General features: G+C 41.7%; 1 protein-coding gene across 1 annotated transcript in view; it reads right to left on the reverse strand.

Moving 5' to 3' along the window:
• Positions 1-7293, reverse strand: part of TEAD1 (TEA domain transcription factor 1) — a gene marked incomplete at its 5' end in the record, with an annotated part of 262701 nt that extends 255408 nt beyond the window's left edge. The window contains 3 exons of the mRNA XM_079929549.1: positions 6131-6608; positions 6862-7015; positions 7179-7293. Of these exons, the coding sequence (XP_079785675.1) occupies positions 6131-6608; positions 6862-7015; positions 7179-7293 (747 nt within the window). The remainder of the gene's footprint in view (positions 1-6130; positions 6609-6861; positions 7016-7178) is intronic.
• Positions 7294-21933: the final 14640 nt, after the last annotated feature.

Below are 21933 nucleotides of genomic sequence, written 5' to 3' on the forward strand. Positions count from 1 at the left end.
AGGCGGGCCTCGGGGAGTGGCTATTTAAAACACTTGGCTCCTTTTATTTCACCACCAGGGAAGTGAATTCGGACTCTCAAGTGCCAGAGCAAATGAAGTCATTTGGTTTCCTCGGGCAGAAGTCTGCATTTTAGCAGAAGTCAGACTGGACGAAAGTCGGAAGGTCCAGCTGAAGATGTTCTTTCTTCCAATTAAAACTGATTCCACAGAGGATTTGGCACCTGGGCTTCACTAACTTTTTCTTTTTTTTTGAAAAGACACTAAGGTCACAGAAAATGTAAAGGACACTGGAATGAATGCTGTCAAAGATGACTCCCTTTACAAAATGCCATTAAGTATGACCACATAAGGATATCACATTCTAAAGTCTTGGGTGGTATAAAAGATTAAGTGATTTTTGGCAAATGAATTCATAAGATTTCTGCATTTCTTTCTTTCTACTCTCTCAAAACAGGTTCCTATCTTTGCAGAGATTATATCATTGATGGTAACAGAATATCTATTTAGTTTACTATCAGGGAAAAGACACTGGTTTTCAAAGAGAACTCAACAACACATAGCATCTGGTTATGAAAAAAAGCACAAGATGCAGGTTTGGATACAGTACAAAGCAAAAAAAAAAAAGCCTCTATCCTAATATTCAGATCTAATTAACTATTACAGAAAGCCACTCATTTCATCCCCCCAATTAACCACACCTAAGCAGACAACATTCTTGGATGAACTTTTCAAATTTTCTTAAACATTCTCAGTTAAAATAAAAAAAAAAAAACTCCTTTCAAGTTAAATTGAGATTGCACTTGAACTCCATCCAAGAGCAGAGCTGAACTGAATTATGATAATTAGAAAGCTGTGCTTATAAAAAAGCAGCACAGTTCATGCATTTCTTTTAAAAGTTCATGCCAGAGAATATAAGTTCAATATGTTCTCACATAATTAACATTTCCCACCATTAGCAGCAGTTTTTCAGTTTATATGTAAAAACAACAGCACTCGCCATTGTTGTATCTACCCCCGCCAATAATGTTTCAGTCACTTTACACGTACATCTAAACCTGTCAGATGCCTCAAAGCAACCAGAACTTCCCAATGGAGACAATGGTGGTGCTTAACTTGTTCATCAATAAACTGGCTTTTTCTTTTAAACCCCTTTTCCAATGCTGGGCTCTGCTCCTCATACTAAAACCATTAATGAAATCCTAGGACACAGCCTTAAAAACTAACGTGTAAAGGGCAGGAAGCAGTGCATCAGGATAGTTAATACTGGGGGGTTAGCGGCAAAATACAGCCAGGATAGAGCCTTCCTCCCTGGGCCTGCCACAAAAGTAGAAAAGACGGCCTCTTAGGAACTCCCCCCACCCCTTATCCAATCAGAAGAGAGACCAGTGGTTTCACAGTTAGCCAGGCAGGACTCCCAGACTATGGAAAGTATTTTCAGAGAATCCTCCCAACCATGCAAAAAGCCAGTGGACAAAAGGAGAACTTAAGAGCTGAAAGCGACCCACCCAGTAAGAAACACTCCTGAAAACCCATTTGCTTTGACTAAAATAAATACACATTTCAAAATTCTCTTATGCTGCACCACTACAAAGCCCGAATGTATATGAAGAAATGGTTGGATTTCTACTCTGAGTTCAAACAAGGGAGAGTGTCGAGGAAGCTTATGATGACAATCTTACACATTGAAAACTCTCAACTGCCCACAGCTTTGAAACAAATTATAAAAACCCATGCAGAAACACTCCAAATGGGCTTCTCTGGTGGCACAGAGGTTAAGAATCCACGGGACAATGCAGGGGACACGGGTTCAAGCCCTCGTCCAGGAAGATCCCACATGCCGTGGAGCAACTAAGCCCGTGTGCCAAAACTACTGAGCCTGCGCTCTAGAGCCAATGAGCCGCAACTACTGAGCCCACGTGCGGCAACTACTGAGCCCGCGCACCTGGAGCCCGTGCTCCACAACGAGAGAAGCCACTGCAATGAGAAGCCCGCGCACCGCAACGGAGAGTAGCCCTGCTCCCCGCAACTAGAGAAAGCCCGCGCGCAGCAACAAAAACCCAACACAGCCAAAAAATAAATAAAAATTTTAAAAAAAAACAAGAAAAAAACACTCCAAGTATTTAGATCCAAATATTCTAGCATTCCACAAACTACCCCAGAAGAGGAAAGGCCCCAAACTTCCCTGATTTCAGAAGTATTCAGTAATTGCGATACAAGGGGGTCGAAATTAGTATTTGTCAAAAATACTAAATACTGAAACATTAAGTGCTTAGGATGGACCTGAATTACTTGATTTTATCACCTTCGTGAACAAGAAAATAAAATATATCACTGATACTGTTCAAACCTGACTTGGGATCTAACTTAAACACCACAGTGTAATCTGTGGCTTCTACAGATAAAATAAGAAAAAGCGCCGCGCAGCTGTAAGAGATTACTCCAGTCATCGGTCAGTCCCCAATAGCCCAGCAGCACAGCCTGAGTCTGTCAAAGCTTACAATATACTTTTCTTGCCGAGTTCAGAAGTAGGCCATTAGCACTCTGCAGTTCCAGTCTCTGAACTCGAAAGAGGAAGCTGTAATGCCCGCATTTATCAACAAAAAGGTGGGCTCTGATTTCCTTGCAATTCTACAGAGAAAGCTGGACACTTGCTCGGGCCAGTATTCTTCAGTCTTTGGAAAAAAACCAAAAAGTTTTATCACTAAACAGATCCAACTTCTAAGCACAGCTTTCAATCCACAATATTTTTCTCTCCTTTCGCAATCTCTTTATTGGAAACAAGATAAAATGCCTAAAATACAAGCTTAAAAGTGTTATCTACCTACTGTCTGTATGTGAGCACGGTCATTTTACATACATGGGATCATACACACAGTTATTTGCACCAACCTTTGGAGTGATAAGACACTACAATTATCATTTGCAGGCAGTATAATTATGCTCACAATTAACACATAATAACACAAGAGATTAGAGAGACGAGTAACCCCACAGATGCACAAACTCTTGTCCCACTGCCATGTATGACAGGTCAATCCATTTCAGAAGCAAGAAACCTTAAAATATTGTTAACGGCACAGCTCATTCCTCCAAAGGCCTATCTAACATTTGGGATCTACATTCTCGAACTGTCACATTTTTCTACTGAAAATGTGACAACAAATATGATCTAGATCCCCATATCAATACAAGTATATTCCACCAAATTTTCGCATTAAGAAATACCCTCTTATACTTGCTGTCCTGTACCGTCAGAGCCAACAAAATTCAAAATTGTTCATAAATGACTGAAACTCAAGCAGCAAAAAACCCGAACATTTTTTTCCTTATGACTTGTCCTTTTTCCAAAAAAAAAAGTGGGGGTACCAGTGTCCAAAGTTGAGTATGTGAATATAGAATTCTTTCTATATAAAGCAAAAGAGGGGGAGGGGCAGAGAAGAAGAAAGGAGGAAGCTGACTTTCCCCAGGCTGCCCCCCAACCCCCTACCACCAGCAGCCCTTACATATAATTGATTTGCTGCTGGGGCCTAGGCACACACAGCACCACAATGCCAGGAAGCACCTCTTGGTGAGAAATTCAGTTCAGTCTGGCTCAAACTAAGTTAGCGTGTCCTCCTTCTTTAAATTAAATTTCATTAAGTATATGCCACGGTGAGTCCTGGTTTATGTTTTGGGAAAAGAAGAAGAAAAAAATCCCCCAATAATCTCTCTCAGGCATGTTTCCTGGATGGAGTTCTATTTGTTACTTTATAAAACATCACACAGAGGAGAAATCTACACAAAAATTCTTTCCTTTAATAGTTTTTTACTCTTACTGTCAAGGCAAAGTGTCACACTGGTTTTATTTCAAACTTGTAAAAAGAGAGAGAGAGAGAAAGAAAAGAGAGAAAGAAAGAAAGAAAGAGAGAAGGGAGGAAGGGAGGAAGGAAAGGTAGCTGATATTCTCCTAAAACTGCAAATCAAATAATACTTAATCATTAACGTAAAAATAAAATGGTCTACATGGGCATTTTTATACCATCGGCAAGAACCAGTAATGGATGAAGCTTATCAGCTCATTCTTTTACATCAACAACAAATAAAAGAATTGTAAACTCTGTTTAAAATCTGAAACCTGAGAGTCCAACACAGAATTGCACATAGAAAGAAATACTAAACAAAAATATCTGTGACCATTTATGGGAATAGTGAGATTAGAAAAATAAGCCTTTCCCCTAAAAAACAATCAACAATTCAAAACCTCACTGTTGACAAAGGTTCAACTAATCCATTTGTCTTTCCTGAGTCACTTTGTAATTGATTCTACTATTTCCATCTAAAAAGGAAAGATTCTTACCAAAGTTGGATCTAAGTCTGGCCCTTACAAGCATTCAGATGTACTTGGGGCTCAAAGATCCTGCTATTTACAGAAAGGCACAAATCCAATAGTGAAAGGATGAAGCACTTGGCACAGCCTGAGGTCTGTTCCCCAAACCACCTCACAGTACCCTGGCAGACAAGCCCCCATGCATAAAACACCAGCCAAAATTCACTGCAAGCTTTAGAGAACAGAGCTCACTCCCTGCTCGGACAACGCAGCGGGATCACTTCTTCCTGAAGGGATCTGTCTATTCAGGTAACCACCTGCAGGCACTCAGCACACCCCAAGCATCAGACCACCTAAACTTCCAGAAACAATCAAGGCAAAGGGTAGGGAGGAAGAAACACGTGGTTGTCCAGAACTGACAGTGTTCTACTCATTTGCAATATCTGTAGCATTTTTAATACATATATTTTTTAAACTATAATATTTTGAAATCTGATAGGTTTTGCAGACCTTTCTGTGCCAGGACCTGGGCTTCCTCCAAAGCACTGTTTTTAAAACATGGCCTTTTTACATTACCCGCTCCTGGAACATCATCTGTCTCTAAGTTTCCAGTGCTTACTGAGGTCAATTTTCATTTCTGCAAATCACAGGCAGCCACTTGCTTCTGAGAAGTTAACAAGCCTCCTGAGAAATGCTGGTGGCTGGTATTTCATTGTTTCATAAATATTTTTATACAGTGACATTCAACTTTAAATAAATCTTTAAAAAGACAATTAAAAAGCGAAGAAAATTATGATCTGGATTTTATTTATTTTCGTGGGAGAAAAAGAAGGGAGGTGTGAGCCCCTCCACTGTTTCCAACTCATTTAAAATGTTGCTTCGGTTTAAAAAAAAATAAAAACACATTAAAAGAAAAAGAAAAAAAGGAAACTCATAGAAGTTGTACTTTCTTTAAAGCGGGCCTCTGGACTTTAGAACAAAACATGTTGCTGCTACGAACAAAGAGCAGAAATGCACCCTGATTTTCTCCCCTCCTGGGGATCATTTCTCTTCCAATAAACAAACGAATCCCCCAGTATTTCCTACCGAAGGGAAGTTTTCCAGGGAGAGTCTCCTCCAGGGTTTGGTGGTAACTGCGACTCAGTCTTTTTTGGACACAATGTTTCTGCTGACTCCTGAAAATTTTCCACTTGAATGTGCAATGAAGCAGCGGCGGCGGCAGCAACAGTCCTGGAGAAGCGGCAAAGACGACCGTGCCTCCTTTCATCTTTGAGAAGAAGGAGCGAAACCCCGCCAGCAGCACAAGTCGGCGCAGCCCCCAGGCCGGCCTCGGGGGGCCCAGGCGCCTGGGGCGGCTGGGGAGGCGCGGTGGGGGGATCGGGCCGGCTTCGGGCTCCCTGGAGGCGCCGTCGGCTCTCGCAGCCCGCGCTCGCTCTAACTTCTGACTTCCCCGAGAAAAACGTGGAAACTGCCCGAGGGTGTGTGCGTGTGCGCGCTGGCAGGCAGACGGGCGCGAGAGGGGGGCGCGGGGGGCGCGGCCGGCCTGGCGCCTCCAGGGCCGCCTGTTGCCGCGCGGGCTCCGCAGCGCGCGGCCCAACTTGGCGTCCCGGCAACTCCCGCGGCGGCGCCCGGCCGCTCACCTTGAAGGGGCGCGGGGAGGCGGGCGCAGGGGCCCGGCCCCGGCCCTCCGCGTGCCCACCCGCCCTCTGCACACAAAGCAGAGTCCGGAGAGAGAGAGCGGCCCGTGCCGTACGCCACGGGCTCCCAGCCCCCGGCGCCCCGCGCGCCCCCCGCACCCAGCATCAGCCCCGCGCGCCAACTTACCTCGGCGAAGGGAGCTGCCGCAGCGCCCGGCGAGTCCGAGGCAAACTTCGGCGCCGCTTCCCCCGCCTTCAGCTCGGAGCCCGGCTCCCGGTCCCCGGGCTGGGCCACCCCCCCCCCACCTAGCACCACTCCTGCCCCGGGGCCGGCTGGACGTACTGGGCTGCTGCCCGCGGCTCCGGGCAAAGGTGGACGGGGTGGGGGGGCTTCACTGCATGGCCTGTCCCCGGACGCGGCCGCCCCGAGCCCGGGCCCCGCCGCGCGGACTGGCCCGCAGGGTGGAAGCGAGTCTGCAAAGTGCTTGGTGGGCGCCCGCGGCGGGCGGCGGGGCCGCGGCGGCGGCTGCAGAGGCTCGGCTCGGCTCGGGCGGCGCGGCACGGCGCGAGCGATGCTAAGAATGTTCGGAATGAGGACAGGAATGAAATGAACGCCAGGACCGAACTCGCTCCGGAGGGGTGGGGCCTCGGTGACGTCATGCGGCCTGCCGCCCGGGGCCGGGGGCGGGGCCTGCCGCCGCCGGTGACGTCATGGGGATTCGGGGCGGGCCCGGCTCGGCAGCCTAGCCGTTGGGGCGCGCGCGGGCTCCCTCAGGAGGGGCGGCGGGGCGGAGTCTCGCGCCCACGGAGGAGCGGGGAGCGCGCGGGAGCCGCCCTGCCCCTTCCCGGCGCGGGCTCCGGGCTTTGTCCCTAGCGGGGCGGGGCGGACCGGGGGGAGGGCGCCTCGGAGGAGCCTACGCAGCGCGAAGAACTCTGGAATCCTGGGTTCCTTCCTTGGGGCGGGCGCCGAGGCCGCAGATGCGCGCGCCGCTCCTGCCCTGCCTCAGTTTCCCTGTCCCGAGACGCGGAAGCTCGGGCGGCCGCTTGGAGCGCTCCTGGACTCGGAGGAAGTCTGCAAGTGTGGGGAAGAGAAGTTTCTCTTCTGGAAATTCACGTAGTTGTTCACAAGCGCGGTGGACGCCTTCCCGGGGCCGGATTCCCAGCCTGCCAAGTCTTCCCCTCTTTTTCAGTTTATAAAAGTTCAGGACTCTCGTTCAAGTCGAAGTCAGCCCTACTGTTGGAAAGGGAAACCTTTAGCATAGCAAAGAAAGGATAATTCCGGAGTTCGTAATAATGCTGCCCTGCTAACACGGTCTCCTCCGAGTCGCTCAAGAAATCGAGTTCACTCATCCCTGCGAGTTGTAATTTTCGAAAGCAATGGGTCAGGTAAAAACCCTAAATTTTTAAATGCTACATCCGGCAATTTCACGTCACTCTTTTTTTTTGGTGATGGGGGGAATAAACTTCATGTACACATAGAATAACTTTTACCCTACCTTTGGAGGTAGTGACGCTGAAGTGACATAGTAGACTCCGTGGGTAAATCAGAAAACAGCTGGGTAAAGCTGACCCACTGTGGCAGAACTGTCTAAAATTTGGGGTAATTGTAACCGGCAGTTTCAGTTAGATCGAAGTAGCATAGCAATTCCTGTTCTGTTGACTTCTTTTCTTGGGGCACTTCGCTCTCCTTTCCAGTTGGGGCCCCCAGGATACATAATGCCGTCTATTTTGTGTGCCCCCAGGAATCCCCTAAATATGGGTAACTGAGGGAGGCGGAATGTGACTGGAGACAGCACATTTTCTACAAGGCATAATTTTACTAATGCATTTTTAATTGAAATTTTTGTTGAGAGAATAAAATTAAATATTCACATGCAGTTGTAAAAAATAACAATACAGAGAAAACCTTTGTTCATTTTCCCCATTTCTCTCACCAGTGGTAATGTCTTAACTATAATAACACAATTGAGATATTGACATTGATACAATCCACCACATCTTATTCACATTTCCCCAGTCTTGTACTCATTTGTGTGTGCCTGTGTTTCGTTCTATACAATTTTCTCACCTGTGTAGGTATCCACCACCACAGTCAGGTACAGATGCATTTTATCTCTATCTAGTTTGCATGCAATAATGAGGTGATACAATGAGGGTGACAATAATGACTAGCCACCTTAACGCTGGTTTGGGGAAATTTGTTAGGGAAACACAAAATTTGGCATTACAGCTGTACTAGGCGTATCTCTCTCCAAATATCAGTTTCTAAATACACCAGATAGAGTCCGATGACAGTGCCAGACAGTAGGGTTTCTAAATCACTGTTGGTTAGCCCAGTACACCTGGGCACCTTTCAGACACTATTTCCCATCTCACAGCCACATGGCAATACAAGGTCTCCCAATCCTTACTGAATTCAGGAAAAAAATCCTTGGCCTAGGATTCAAAGCTCTTCATGACCAGTATTTTCTCCAACTTCCATCTACAAGCATATTTTTTGAGACTCATCTTAAAAACCTTTTCTTCCAGCAAGACTACTCACGTAGATATTTCCTCCCTAGCACCCTCAAAATTCCTTTCTCCAGACAAAGTACTTGTATTCTGTTAGTTACCAGCATACTGGGGTGCCCCAGATCTGAGCCTCTAGAAAGTGTACTGGGTCTCATTCAGCTATGTGTACGCTGCCAGAGACCTACACATAAATGGGAGTAACTTTCATGGTCTCTCCACACATTCTCAGTCTCCTCAGCTACCCATTGGTCAGTGCAGAGGAGCTAAGGGTTTAGGACCCGGAAGCTGTTCACTCCCAGCATCTGAGGGCAGGAAAAGTAGCTGCCACCTGCTAAGATGGTAGCAACTACCATGTACTGTACTAACACTTAGCCCTTGGCATTTTGCATTTGCCATCTCAGTTCATCCTCATGGCACTTGTACAAGGTAGCAATCGTTAGCTCAGTTTATACAGGTGAAGAACTGAGGTATAGGAAGGTACTATGACTTGCCTACAGTCCCATAGTCAGGGAAGAGCAGAGCCAGGTCCTGAATTTCTTCTGACTTCAGCCCATGTTCAGAACCCCTCTATTGCCCACAAAACAGAAATGGATATATATCAAAACAATAGAATGCCAGGCACTGTTCTAAGTACTTCCTATATATTACCTCATTTAATCCCTACAGTCACCCTATGAGGTAGGTGATTTTATTTATTCTCATTTTATCAGTGAGCAAACTGAGAATCAGGTGAAATAATTTGGTCAAGATCATACTGTTAGAAAGTACAGAGTGAGGATTCAAACCCAGGCATTCCAGCTCCAGATTTCATGCTCTTAACCTTCCACTCAAAGGCCCAAACTCAGTAGTATACAGAACAAGAAAGATCAGCCATCTGCGGGGGCTGACCTACCCTGAAATGTAACAATTATACATATCACCTATGATAAAGGAAAGTTTGTTACCTTCAAGTTTTACCAAGGAAGAACCTAATTTGTAACATATAAGAGAAACAGTGATCCACTTAATGGTAACAAGTCATGCTGAGGTAGAAACTCTGAGTCCACCTGAAACTAGAAAGGAGAGCCAGTGGGTTAGAATTTACCATAAGGAAGCACTTGGCTCAGGAAGATACTGCTTTGGAAGACAAAGATGTATGATTAATAATAATGATACAGTTTGTCTTGTTTCTAAGAAGTTGATCCCCTTTTCTTATAGGAGTGTAAAAATTGGTACAACCACGTTCGAAAAGTTTGGTAGTAGCTAGTGGAGTGGAAGCTATGCATATTTTGTGAGCCAGAAGTTCTTAGGAATACAGCCAAGAGAAACTCAGGTATGTATGCACCAGGACACATGTACAAGAATGTTCATTGGGGCATTTTTGTAGTAACCCCAAGCAAGAAACAACCCAAATGTCCACTAACAGTAGAAAGGATACCTGAATTTTGATATAATCATACAGTGGAATACTATACAGAGCTGAAAATGAATGAAGTACAGCTACATGCAACAACATGGATAAAGGCTAAAAAATATAATATTGAGTGAAAGCAGCATGAAATAAAAGAATCCATGAAGTATAATTGCGTTCATATAAAGTTCAAAAATAAGCAAAATTTACCAGCATTGTTTAGGGATATATAATTATGTACAAAACTAGAAAGAAGGGGGGAAAAAACTAGATAGAAGAACATGAAGTAATTACCAATAAATCTGGGGTAGTGGTTATCCCAAATGATAGGATGTTCTGGCAAAGAGGGGAAACCTGGGAGAGGGGGCTTCTGGAGTGCTGGCAATGTTATATTTTTGTCTGGTTACATGGGTGTTTATTATAAGGATTCATTAAGCTATGTATTTGTTTTAAGCATTCTTCTTTACATATCTGTTGTATTTCACAATTTGTTTCAAGTTTTATTGAGAAATAATTGACGTACATCACTGTATAAGGCATACAGCATGATGGTTTGATTCACATATATTGTGAAATGATTACCACAGTAGGTTCAGCTAACATCTATCTTCTCATATAGGTACAATAAAAAGAAAAGAAAGAAAAAAGAAAAGGAAAATTTTTTCTCCTTGTGATGAGAACTCATAGGATTTCCTCTCTTAATAACTTTCATTTATATCATAGAGTAGTGTTAGCTATAGTCATCATGTTGTATATTACATCCCTAGTACTTATTTACCTTATAACTGAAAGCTTGTACCATTTGACCGCCTTCCTCCAATTTCCTCCACCTCTGGTAACCACAAGTCTGATCTTTTTCTATGGCTTTTTGCTATTCAGTTTGTTTGTTTAAGATTCTACATATAAGTGAAATCGCATAGTGTTTGTCTTTATCTGACTTATTTCACTTAGCATAATGCCTTCAAGGTTTATCCATGTTGTCACAAATGATAGAATTTCCACATTTTTTATGGCTGAATAATATTCCATTGTGTGTCTGTTTGTGTGTGTGTGTGTGTGTGTGTGTATCACAACTTCTTTATCTGTTCATCCACTGGTGGACTCTTATGTTGTTTCCATGTCTTGGCTATTGTAAATAATGCTGTTATGAACATGGGGGTGCTATCTTTTTGAGTTAGTGTTTTCATTTCCTTGGGATATACTCCCAGAAGTGGAATTGCTGAATCAAAATTAAATCTATATTTAATTTTTTGAGGATCCTCCATACTGTTTTCCATAGTGTTTGTACCAATTTACAATCCCACCAACAGTACACAAGGGTTCACTATTCTCCACATCCATGCTGGTATTTGTTATCTCTTGTCTTTTTGATATGGCCATTCTAACAGACATGAGGTGATATCTCATTGTGCTTTTAATTTGCATTTCTCTAATGACTAGTGACATTGAGACTCTTCTCATGTACCTGTTGGCCTTTCATATATCTTCTTTGGAGAAATGTCTGTTCAGGTCCTTTGCCAATTTTTTAATTGGGTTATTTGTTTTCTTGCTATTGAGTTGTATGTGTTCTTTATATATTTTAGATATTAACCCCTTATCAGACACATGAGTTGCAAATATTTTTTCCCATTCCATGTGTTGTCTTTTCACTTTGTCAATGGTTTCTTTTGTTGTGTAGAAGCTTTTTAGTTTGATGTAGTCCCACTTGTTTATTTTTGTCGCTTGTGTTTTAGGTGTCATATCCAAAAAATCAATACCAAGAACCATGTGAAGGACCTCTCTTCCTATGTTTTCTTCTAGGAGTTTCATGGTTTCAGGTCTTACATTTAGGTCTTTAACCAATTTTGAGTTAATTTTTTGGGGTGATGTAGGTTACGGGTTCAGTTTTATTCCTTTACATGTGAATATATAATTATCCCACCATTATTGAAAAGACTTTCTTTTCTCCGTTGAGTATTCTTGGCTCCCTTATCAAATATTATGCCTGAATTTATTTCTGGGCTCTAGGTTCTGTTCCATTGGTCTATATGTCTGTTTTTATGCCAGTACCATATTGTTTTGAAGCCTATAACTGTATAGTACAGCTTGAAATCAGAAAATATGATGCCTCCTGCTTTGTTCTTCTTTCTCAGGATTTCTTTGGCTATTTGGGGTCTCTCGTGGTTTCATACAAATTTTAGGAGTGGTCTTTCTACTTCTGTAAAAAAAAATTCCACTGGAATCTTGGTAGGAATTGCATTGAATTTATAGATGACTTTTTGTAGTATTATTAACATTTTAACAAAATTAATTCTTCCAATCCATGAACACAAGATATACTTCCATTTATTTGTGTCTTCTTTGCTTTCTTTGATCAAAATGTTGTAGTTTTCAGAGTAAAGATCTTTTACTTCTTTGGTTAAATTTATTCGTAAATATTTAATTGATGCTGTTATAAATGGGATCAATTTGTTCTTCATAAAATTCACTGTTAGTGTATAGAAACACTACTTATTACTGTATGTTAATTTTGTATCCTTGACTTTACTGAATTTATTGGTTAGATCTAACAGCTTTTTGGTTGAGTCTGTAGGATTTTCTGTATATAAAATCATGTCATTTGCAAATACAGTCAATTTTCCTTCTTCTTTCCAATTCTAATACCATTATTTCTTTTTCTTGCCTAATTGCTCTAGCTAGGACTTCTATTACTATTTTGAATAAGAGTGGTGAGAGTGGGTACCCTGTCTTGTTCTTGATCTTAGAGGAAAATTTTTCAGTCTTTAACCTTTGAAAATGATGTTAGCTGTGGGCTTGTCATATATGGCCCTTATTATGTTGAGATACATTCTTTCTATGCCTAATTTGTTAAGAGTGTTTATCATAAATGGGTGTTGAAATTTGTCAAATGCTTTTCCTGAATCTATTGAGATGATCATATAATTCTTTTATTCTATTAATGTGATGTATCACATTGATTGATTTGCCTATGTTGAACCATTCTTGCATCCCAGATGCTTGAATCCATTCAAATGGCTTGAATCCCATTTGATCATGGGGTATGATCCTTTTAATGTGCTGCTGAATTCAGTTTGCTGTTATTTTATTAAAAATTTTTGTATCAAAAAAAAAAAAATTTTTGTATCAATGTTCACCAGGGATATTGGCCTGTAGTTTTCTTTTCTAATAGTATCTTTTTCTGGTTTTGATATCAGGATAATACTGGCTAGTAAAATGAGTTTGAGAGTGCTTCCTCCTCTTTGAATTTCTGGGAGAGTTTGAGAAGAATTGGTGTCAATTTATCTTTAAATGTTGGGTAAAGGGGAATTCCCTGGTGGTCCACTGGTTAGTACTCCATGCTTTCACTGCTGAGGGCCTGGGTTCAGTCCCTGGTCAGGGAACTAAGATCCCACAAGCCGTGTGGCGTGGCCAAAAAGTAAATAATAAAATAAAATAAAATAAAGAAAAAAAATAAATTTTTGATAAAATTCACCACTGAAGCCATCTGGTCCTGGGCTTTTCTTTGTTTGGAGATTTTTGGTTACTCATTCAATCTCCTTTCTAGTAATTGGTGTATTCAGATTTTCTATTTCTTCCTGATTTGCCTTACTGAGTTGTATGTTTCTAAGAATTTTTTACATTTTTTCTAGGTTGTCCAGTTTGTTGGTGTATAGTTGTTCATAGACTCTATAGTTGTTCGTAGACTCTTATGATCCTTTGAATTTCTGTGGTATCAGTTGTAATGTCTTCTTTTTCATTTATAATTTTGTTGATTTGAGTCCTTTGTTTTTTCTCCATGGTTAGTCTAGCTAAGGATTTGTCAATTTTGTCTATCTATTCAAAGAACTAACTCTTAGTTTGATTAAAATCTTTTCTATTGTTTTTTCTGTTCTCTGTTACATTTATTTCTGCTCTCATCTTTACTATTTTCTTTCTTCTGCTAACTTTGGACTCAGTTTGTTCCTCTTTTTCTAGTTCCTTAAGGCATAGAATTAAGTTGTTTATTTGGGATCTTTCTTGCTTTTCCATGTAGGTGTCTATTACTATGAAATTCCCTCTTAGAACTGCTTTTGCTGTATTTCACCAGTTCTGGTATCTTGATTTTCCAGTTTTTGTTTGTCTCAAGGAACTTTTTTATTTCCCCTTCAATTTCTTCATTGATCCATTGGTTGTTCAGGAGAGTGTTTAATTTCTGTGTGTCTGTAAATTTTCCAGTTTTCCTCTTTGTTATTGACTTCTAGTTTCATGCCATTGTAGTCCGAGAAAATACTTGATATGATTTCAGTCTTCTTGAATTTGCTAATTTGTTTTGTGGGCTACCATATGGTCTGTCTGAGAAAATATTCCAAGTGTGCTTGAGAAGAATGTGTATTCTGCTGTTATTTTATAGAATATTCTGTATATGTCTGTTAGGTCCATTTTGTCCAAATAGTTTCCTTATTGATTCTCTGGATGATCTATCCATTGTTGAGAGTGGGATATTAAAGCCCCCAACTATTATTGTATTACTGTTTATTTCTCCTTTTAACTCTGTTAGTTTTTGCTTTATATATTGGGCTGGCCAAAAAGTTCGTTCAGGTTTTTCTGTAAGATGTTACAGAAAACCCCAAATGAACTTTTTGGCCAACCCGATATTTAGTGGGTGCATAAATAATTACAATTGTTATATCTTCTTGATGTATTGAACCCTTTATCATTACATAATGACCTTCTTTGTCCCTTTTTACCATTTTCAGTTTTGAGTCTATTTTGTCTGATATAAGTATAGCTACCCCTGCTTTCTTTGGTTACCATTTGTTTGAAATGTCTTTTTCCATCCCTTCACTCTTGGTTTATGTATATCTTTAAGGCTAAAATGAGTCTCTTACAGGCAGCATATTGTTGGATCTTCTTGTTGTTGTTTTTTTTTAAATCCATTTATCCATTCTATGTCTTTTAGTTGAAGAATTTAATCTGTTTATATTTAAAGTAATTATTGATAAGCGCTTATTATTGCCATTTTGTTCATTGTTTTCTGGCTGTTTTATAGATCTGTTGTTCTTTGTTTCTTATCCTGCTCTCTTTCTGGGGGTTTTGATGTCTTTATGAATCAGTGTGCTTTGGTTTCTTTATCATGTTCTTTTGTGTAATTACCACAGGTTTTCCCTTGTGGTTACCATGAGGCTTACATAGAATATCTTAAATGTGTAACACTCTATTTTAAACTCATAACAACTTGGCTTCAATAGAATTTGTAAACTTTTACACATTTTTGGTTATTGCTGTTACAGTTTACATGTTTTTAGTATTATATAACTAATAACAGATTATCATAGTTATGTCTATTTTACTACTTAAAATTTTTTTTAAACTAGAGTTGTAAGTGAATTATGCACCACTATTACCAAATTGCAGAATCTAACTATGACTATATATTTACCATTACCAGTGAGTTTTATACTACCTTTTTATATTTTTATGATATTAGATAGCAATCTTTTACTTCTACTCAAAGAACTCTATAAAATTTCTTGTAAGGCAGGTCTGGTGGTAATGAACTTCCTCAACTTTTGTTTGTTCGGGCAAGTCTGTATCCCTCCTTTTTTTCTGAAGGAAAGCTTAGCTGAGTGTAAAATTCTTGTTTGACAGTTATTTTCCTTCAATATTTTCAATATGTCATCCCATTTTCTCCTGGCCTGAAAAGTTTTTGAGAAATCTGCTGATAATCTTATGGTCCCTTGCATGTAACTTCTCTTTTTTCTCTTGCTGCTCTTAAAATTCTTTCTTTGTCTTTTGACAATTTAATTATAATGTATCTCATTGTAGCCCTATTTGAATTCAAGCTATTTGGGGTCCTTTGGTCCTGATGGATCTGGATGTCCATTTCTCTCCCCAGGTTCAGGAAGTTTTCAGCCTTAAATATACTTTCTGTCCCTTTTTCTTTTCCTTCTGGAATTCTCACAATGTAGATATTGTTTCTTTTCCTGTGTCCCATAATTCCCATAGAGTTTCTTCACTCTTTTTCAATCTTTCTTTTTGCTCCTCTTCCTGGGTAATTTCCAATGTCCTATCTTCCAGGTCACTGATTCTTTCTTCTGCATGGTTGAACCTATTTTTGAAACTCTGTTGAATTCTTCAGTTTAGTTATTGTATTTTTCAACTCTGGGATTTCTGTTTGGTAGTTTCATTTTTGTTTTTGTTATTTGATGGTTGCTATTTTTTTTGGTGAAACTTCTTGTTTTGTTCATGCATTAGTTTCCTAATTCTGTTTAGTTGTCTGTTTGTGTTTTCTTGTAGTTCACTAAACTTCCTTAAAAGAATTATTCTGAATTCTTTGTCTGACAGCTCATAGATCTCCATTTCTTCAGGGTCAGTTTTTGGAGCTTAATAAAGTTTCCATTGGTGGTGTCATATTTACCTGATTTTCATGATCCTTGATTCTTTATGTTGGTATCTGCGCATTTGAGTAGTGGGGTTCCTCTTCCAGACTTCACAGGTTTGCTTCGGCAGAAACAGTTCTTCACCAGTCAGCTTAGTTGGATTTCTGGGTATGTCTGCTGGTAATGTCCTTGGGCAGGTGGGACCAGCTATTATGGTCTATTTTGGGGGGAGGCAACTGTTCAAGCTCTGAGAACATGGATGGAGGGCATGTGCCACTGACTGAGAACAGTTGCATAGGACTGTTGGCATTGTTTCCTACCCAAGTGAGGCTCTAGGATGGGGTCCGTGGTTGTGTGGATTCCCTGGTCAGGTTTACTAGATGGTCAGGACTGGGTACTATATTTAATAGCTGATGGGACTATGAATTAGCTTCCATGCCCTGGCAGGACAGCAGGACAGGACCCCAGCCTGTACAGGTTGCTGTTTGGGAACCCAAATCAGAATGTGCACTGAATTCCCTGGTCAGGTGAGGCCACCATTTTACCACACAAATGGTGGAAGCCATAGGCTGTGCTCTCTGTTCAAGTGCCACTGTGTGTAGGACTGTTGAATGGCCACATGTTTCCCATGTTCTCTGGTTAGGTTCCCTGGTCAGACAGGCTGAAGACTGTATTCTGCAATGAGCAGGGCTACAAATTAGATTTCCTGCCCAGGGATAGTGGGAGAAGCAGCCCTAAAGCTGGTAAAGTTCTGTGTTTATTATCTTAACTCAAGCCAGCCCACACTCAAGTTCCCTGATTGAATAGGGCCACTGGCTGTGTTCTGCAAACTGTCAACTCTGCCCACCAGCCTCCCAGTTCAAGTGCTGCTGGGCCACACAGCTTCCAGGAATTTTGTCCAACCCTTGTGGTCAGATGAGGCTGGAAGGTACTCTCTACAGGGCTATGTAGCAGCTTCCTTGCCTGGACAGGAGGGAGAGGGGCTGCTCTAGGTAACTCTCAATTTCCTGAACAGGCGCTCAGGTTGGAAAGGCTGAGAGCTATCACCAACCTTGGCTATGAGTTAATCCCCCTGCCTGTGTGTAGCACGGGAACATTCCCCGTCCCCTACTAGCTTTGCTCTGGTGGCAGTCCTCTCTGCCTGCCTACCTCTTGGCTTGAGCACTGCTGGGCCACATTGCTTCCAGGAGTTATTGCCAGCCCTTCTGGTCAGATGGGGCCACAAGACACTCTCCACAGCAAGGAGAGCAGGGGGTAGGGCTATGATTCAGCTGCTTGCCCGGGCATGGGTAAACCAGGGTCTAGGGCCAGCAAAACTCCTTGTTTGAAGTCCGAATCTGACAGATATGCACCCTGCCAAGTTCCCTGGTCAGAGTGTGCCCCCAGCTTGGTTCTGCAGATGAGCAAAACTCTGGTTGGGATTAATACTTGGGCACTGCATGATGTAAACTCAATCTGCCAAGATCCATTGTTTTCGCAAGCGTCTACCCTTTTCTCTGTCAGTCAGATTCCCTGCAATTCCATGGAACGAGATCAGAGCAGGGGCTCCCACAAAGTGACCCACAATGCTGGGAGATGCTGGTTGTTCCTGCCGGGGTTCTCTTTTCCCACTGGAAGAACTGGAGGCTCAGGGGACACCTTTCCCCATGGTGCTATGCTGGCCCAGGGTTGGGGGTGGGGACAATGCTGTTAACATGTAACCACTTCTCTTACCTTCTAATGCCATCTATCTTGGTCTCTGTGCTACAGGAGGTGCTCCAGCCTTACCCCTGTGTTCTAGGATTCTATCATTTGTGTCTTGTTCTGGAATAGTTGCTAGTTGTTCCTCTTGTGAGGGGGACCAAGTCAGGGACAACCGATGTCGCCACCTTGGTGACCATATTTCACAATATTTAAACATTAAAAATAAATGTTAAAGAGACCTGCCAATATTCAAATGCCTCCCATGTGCCCAGGGTTTGACCTGGTTCTGAATCCTATCCCTTCTCACATTCCCATAATCCTTTTGGACTACATCATTCCTTCTCTTCCAGATTTTCAACTTCACTGTATATTGGATCCTTTCCATCAGCATTTAAACATACACAAGTCTTCCCATCTTAAAAACAACAACAATAAAAAACAACCTTCTATTGCTCTAACCTCATGCCCTCCCTCCTACTGTCCTCTCTCCTTCCTTTCATAGCTAAACATCTGAAAAGAACTGTCTGACTCCATTACCTCCATTTCTTTACCTCTTACTATTCTTTGACCCTGTCCAGTTGGGCTTCTGCCTCCATTACTTATTCCATCAAAACAGGTGTCCTTCTAGCCCTCATGATTCAGTGTAGCTGATTCAGTTACATATATATATAATTTCCTGCTTGACAACATCATCTGGGTATCTCAAAAGTATGTCAGACAACCTGTCCAGAATTGTGATCTTCCACTATGAATGTGGTCCTTGTCAGGTGGTTCCTATCTCTGAGAAAAGCACACAGATGATGGGCTTGATACATCCCTACCTGCTTAGTACTCTTCAATAGTGTTCTATCATATTTACAAAAAGCCATTCTAAAGCCCTGCATGATCCAACCTCTCCCTACCTTTTCAGGTATCTTGCATCTCTCCCTCCCAACTGTGTGTCCCTAGCACACTGGAAAACTTTTAGTTCCTCAAATTTATCAGTTGCCCACAGGGTCCTTTTTTGTGTTAGTACAGCTCCTTGGAGTACTTTTCCTTCCTCTTTAGCTAATTCATTCTTCTCCCCCTGTTATTAGCTCAAATGTTATTTCGTCAAGAGGGTCTTTCATGATTCTCCAGCCTTTATCACATTAGTTATATAATGCGGGGTAACAAATCTCTCTAAAATGTAATGTCTTAAAACAGTAATAATCATGTATTATCTTTCATGGTTTCTATGGGTCAAGTATTTGGGAATGTCTTGGCTAGGTGGTTCTACCTTACGATCTGTCATGAGATTGTAGTCAGATATCAGCTGGGGATACAGCTATCTGAAGGTTTGACTGGGATTGGAGTTTCCACTTTAAGACTGTTCACTCATGTGGCTACCAAGTTGGTATTTGCTCTTGGCAAGGGGACTCACTTTCTCTCTACATGGACCTCCGTATGTTTCTTGGGCTTCCTCACAAGATGGTGGCTTGAATTCAAAGGTAAGATTTGAGAAAGAGACAGAGAGAGAGGGAGAAAGGGAGAGTTGTGGATAGAGAGAGAGGGAGGGAAGGGGGGAAGGAGAGAGAGAAAGAGAGAAAGCTCATGCAGGCAAAAAGCTGCATCCTTTTTATGACTAGCCTCAGAAGCCACATAGTATCACTTCTACCATGTTCTGTTTGTTAGAAGTGAGTCATGATGATTGGCCCATATCCAATGAGAGGGGAATTCGATTCTACTGCTTAGAGGGGAAATGTCAAAAAATCTGCAGACATATTTTAAAAATCACCTCACCTATACCCTCCCTTCCTGGACTTGCCACAGTCTGTGTATATACTTCTGTGACTATTTGATTAATGCCTATCTTCCCACATTAAAACAAGTTAGTGGAATAAGCTAGTAGGACAAGAACCATATCTACTTTTCTTTCCATCTGATTCCTGGTACCTAGCACGCTATCTGGCAATTAGTGTGGAATAAATATGAATAAGTTATAGATTATAAATGACACCTGCAATGCCCCTTTTAGGTAGGTATCATTCTTTCCATTTTATAGATGTGGAGTCAAAATTGTTGGGTAACTTGTTCAAGTACCAAAGTTTGAATCCATATCCCTCTGTTGCTAAGCCAGAACTATTTCTAGGACTCTAGAATTTCTCCCTATGACAACAAAAGAGGCACAGAAGTTACTCTGGTCTGAGTGAAATTGTCTCCTATGTTTCTAGATTTTCTTATCAGGAAGCCTTGGGGTAGCTAATTCAGTTTCCCAGGTGTAAGAATTTAAGGACAGATTGTTCTTAAAGTGAGATAATACTCAGAATCTAGTCATGGATAAAAAAAGGTTCTCCAAAGTAATTGATCCTTTTGAGTTTTCTTATCATGAAAAGAAGAGAAAGTGGAGTTTCTGAAACTACCAATCTACTATTGGGAGAATCACCCAGAGTGGTCACTGGGAGAACTAGTGGCTCTCAATACCGGATTCTTCTATCTGACCCCATGCATTCCTCCACTCCTGTGCAAAGTCTTATCTCCTTCTTTACTATGGAGAAAGGAGACATTCATTAGCTGCTCTGTCCAATGAGGTGGCCATTAGTCATTTGTGTATTTTAAATTAATTGAAATTAAATAAAAATTTTAAATTCGGTTTCTCAGTTGCACTAACCACATTTCAAGTGCTCAAAAGTCACACGTGGCGAGTGACTACCATATTGAAAGGTGCAAATTGTAGGACATTTGTATTATCACAAAAATATTCTATTGAATAGTGCTGCCAGAGAACCTAGATAATCCTAACCCCAGAGAATTCCCAAGCCATGGAAGAAGAGGAAACCAAGGGCTAGAGGAATTATCCATCGCAAAGACAGCCCCAGCTCACCTGAAGGAAATGGTCCCTAATCGAGGGGCTCTGGGTGTGGATTTTCCTCTACAGGTCTGTGCTCTCTCACCAGGCTTTCTCTCTCTTCTCCATCTATCCTCTGAGCTATCTCACTTTAAATAATCACCAGCACTCTCCAGACCAGATTGCTCCACACCTGCTGCCCTGAACCCACTGAGCCTAGGCCTATTCTAGGCAGCTCCTCTGCCAAGACAACACATCTTTACCCTTAAACCATTTCATCTCTGTACTTAGGCCAATCTTTGCCCCTCCTGTCTCAGAGTATGTAATTTCTCTCCCTCTTAGATACAGTTCCTCCATCAACTTCTCCATCAACAGATGTGTTCTGGATTCTATGCCCTTCATCGCACGGGAGAACTTGCTTTACTAATTATTCTCTTTCTCTTCATCATCTTCATCTTTCCCTCTCCACCAAGTAGGCACAGATTACCCAATGTTGTTAACCTGAGTTAACCCTGAGGCCACCGTCCCATCTTCCCCTTCTTTTCCCTACCAGTTGGTTCTGGGGAGCTGTCTGCCTACATCTTCATTTCTTACCTAGAGCCTAACTTTCATCTAATTCATTTGCTTCCTATTTAATCAAATTTGTTCAGGATATGTCATGCAAGGCTCCCCCCAATCAGTCCCTGGCCCATTTTTCTTACCCTTTTTTCTTTGTCATCTTTTAGGCAAGCTCGTCTCTTCACCATCCACCACACATGTCTAAAACATTCCTGCCCCTGCAGCTTTATTAATACTATCTCTCTCACCAAAAATACTTGCTCCATGTATACCCCTTCATCATTGGAGGCTGAGCCCAATCCATCCTTCTCAATGAAGTCTTTCTGATAATAAAATCCCAAGTGCTTCACTGACTCCCGTCACTGAGCACAGAACTTCCTGGTGCTACTGTGTATTGTCATATGCATATTTATCTTCTCTCCCTAGTTGAGTTTCAGTGTGCATTCTGGCAGGGAATTAGCATTCACATCTTTTCTCTCCCAAGAGTTTTGAGATGCAGAGTTTTGTGCATAGTGGATATTCAAATATTGCTTGATTGACTCATACACTGACACCTTCTATCATCACTTCAAAAGGGGCCAGTGGTAAACCACGAAGCACTATTTTAAATAAACCTCCTGAAAAGAATATTATGAAATGGAGACTGACAGCTATTAGCTATGTAAATGTCCTGAGGATGAAGGTGGTGCGTTAAAAATAGTACA

The sequence above is a fragment of the Stenella coeruleoalba genome (assembly GCF_951394435.1).
Source record: "Stenella coeruleoalba genome assembly, chromosome: 8".
Taxonomy (NCBI): domain Eukaryota; kingdom Metazoa; phylum Chordata; class Mammalia; order Artiodactyla; family Delphinidae; genus Stenella; species Stenella coeruleoalba.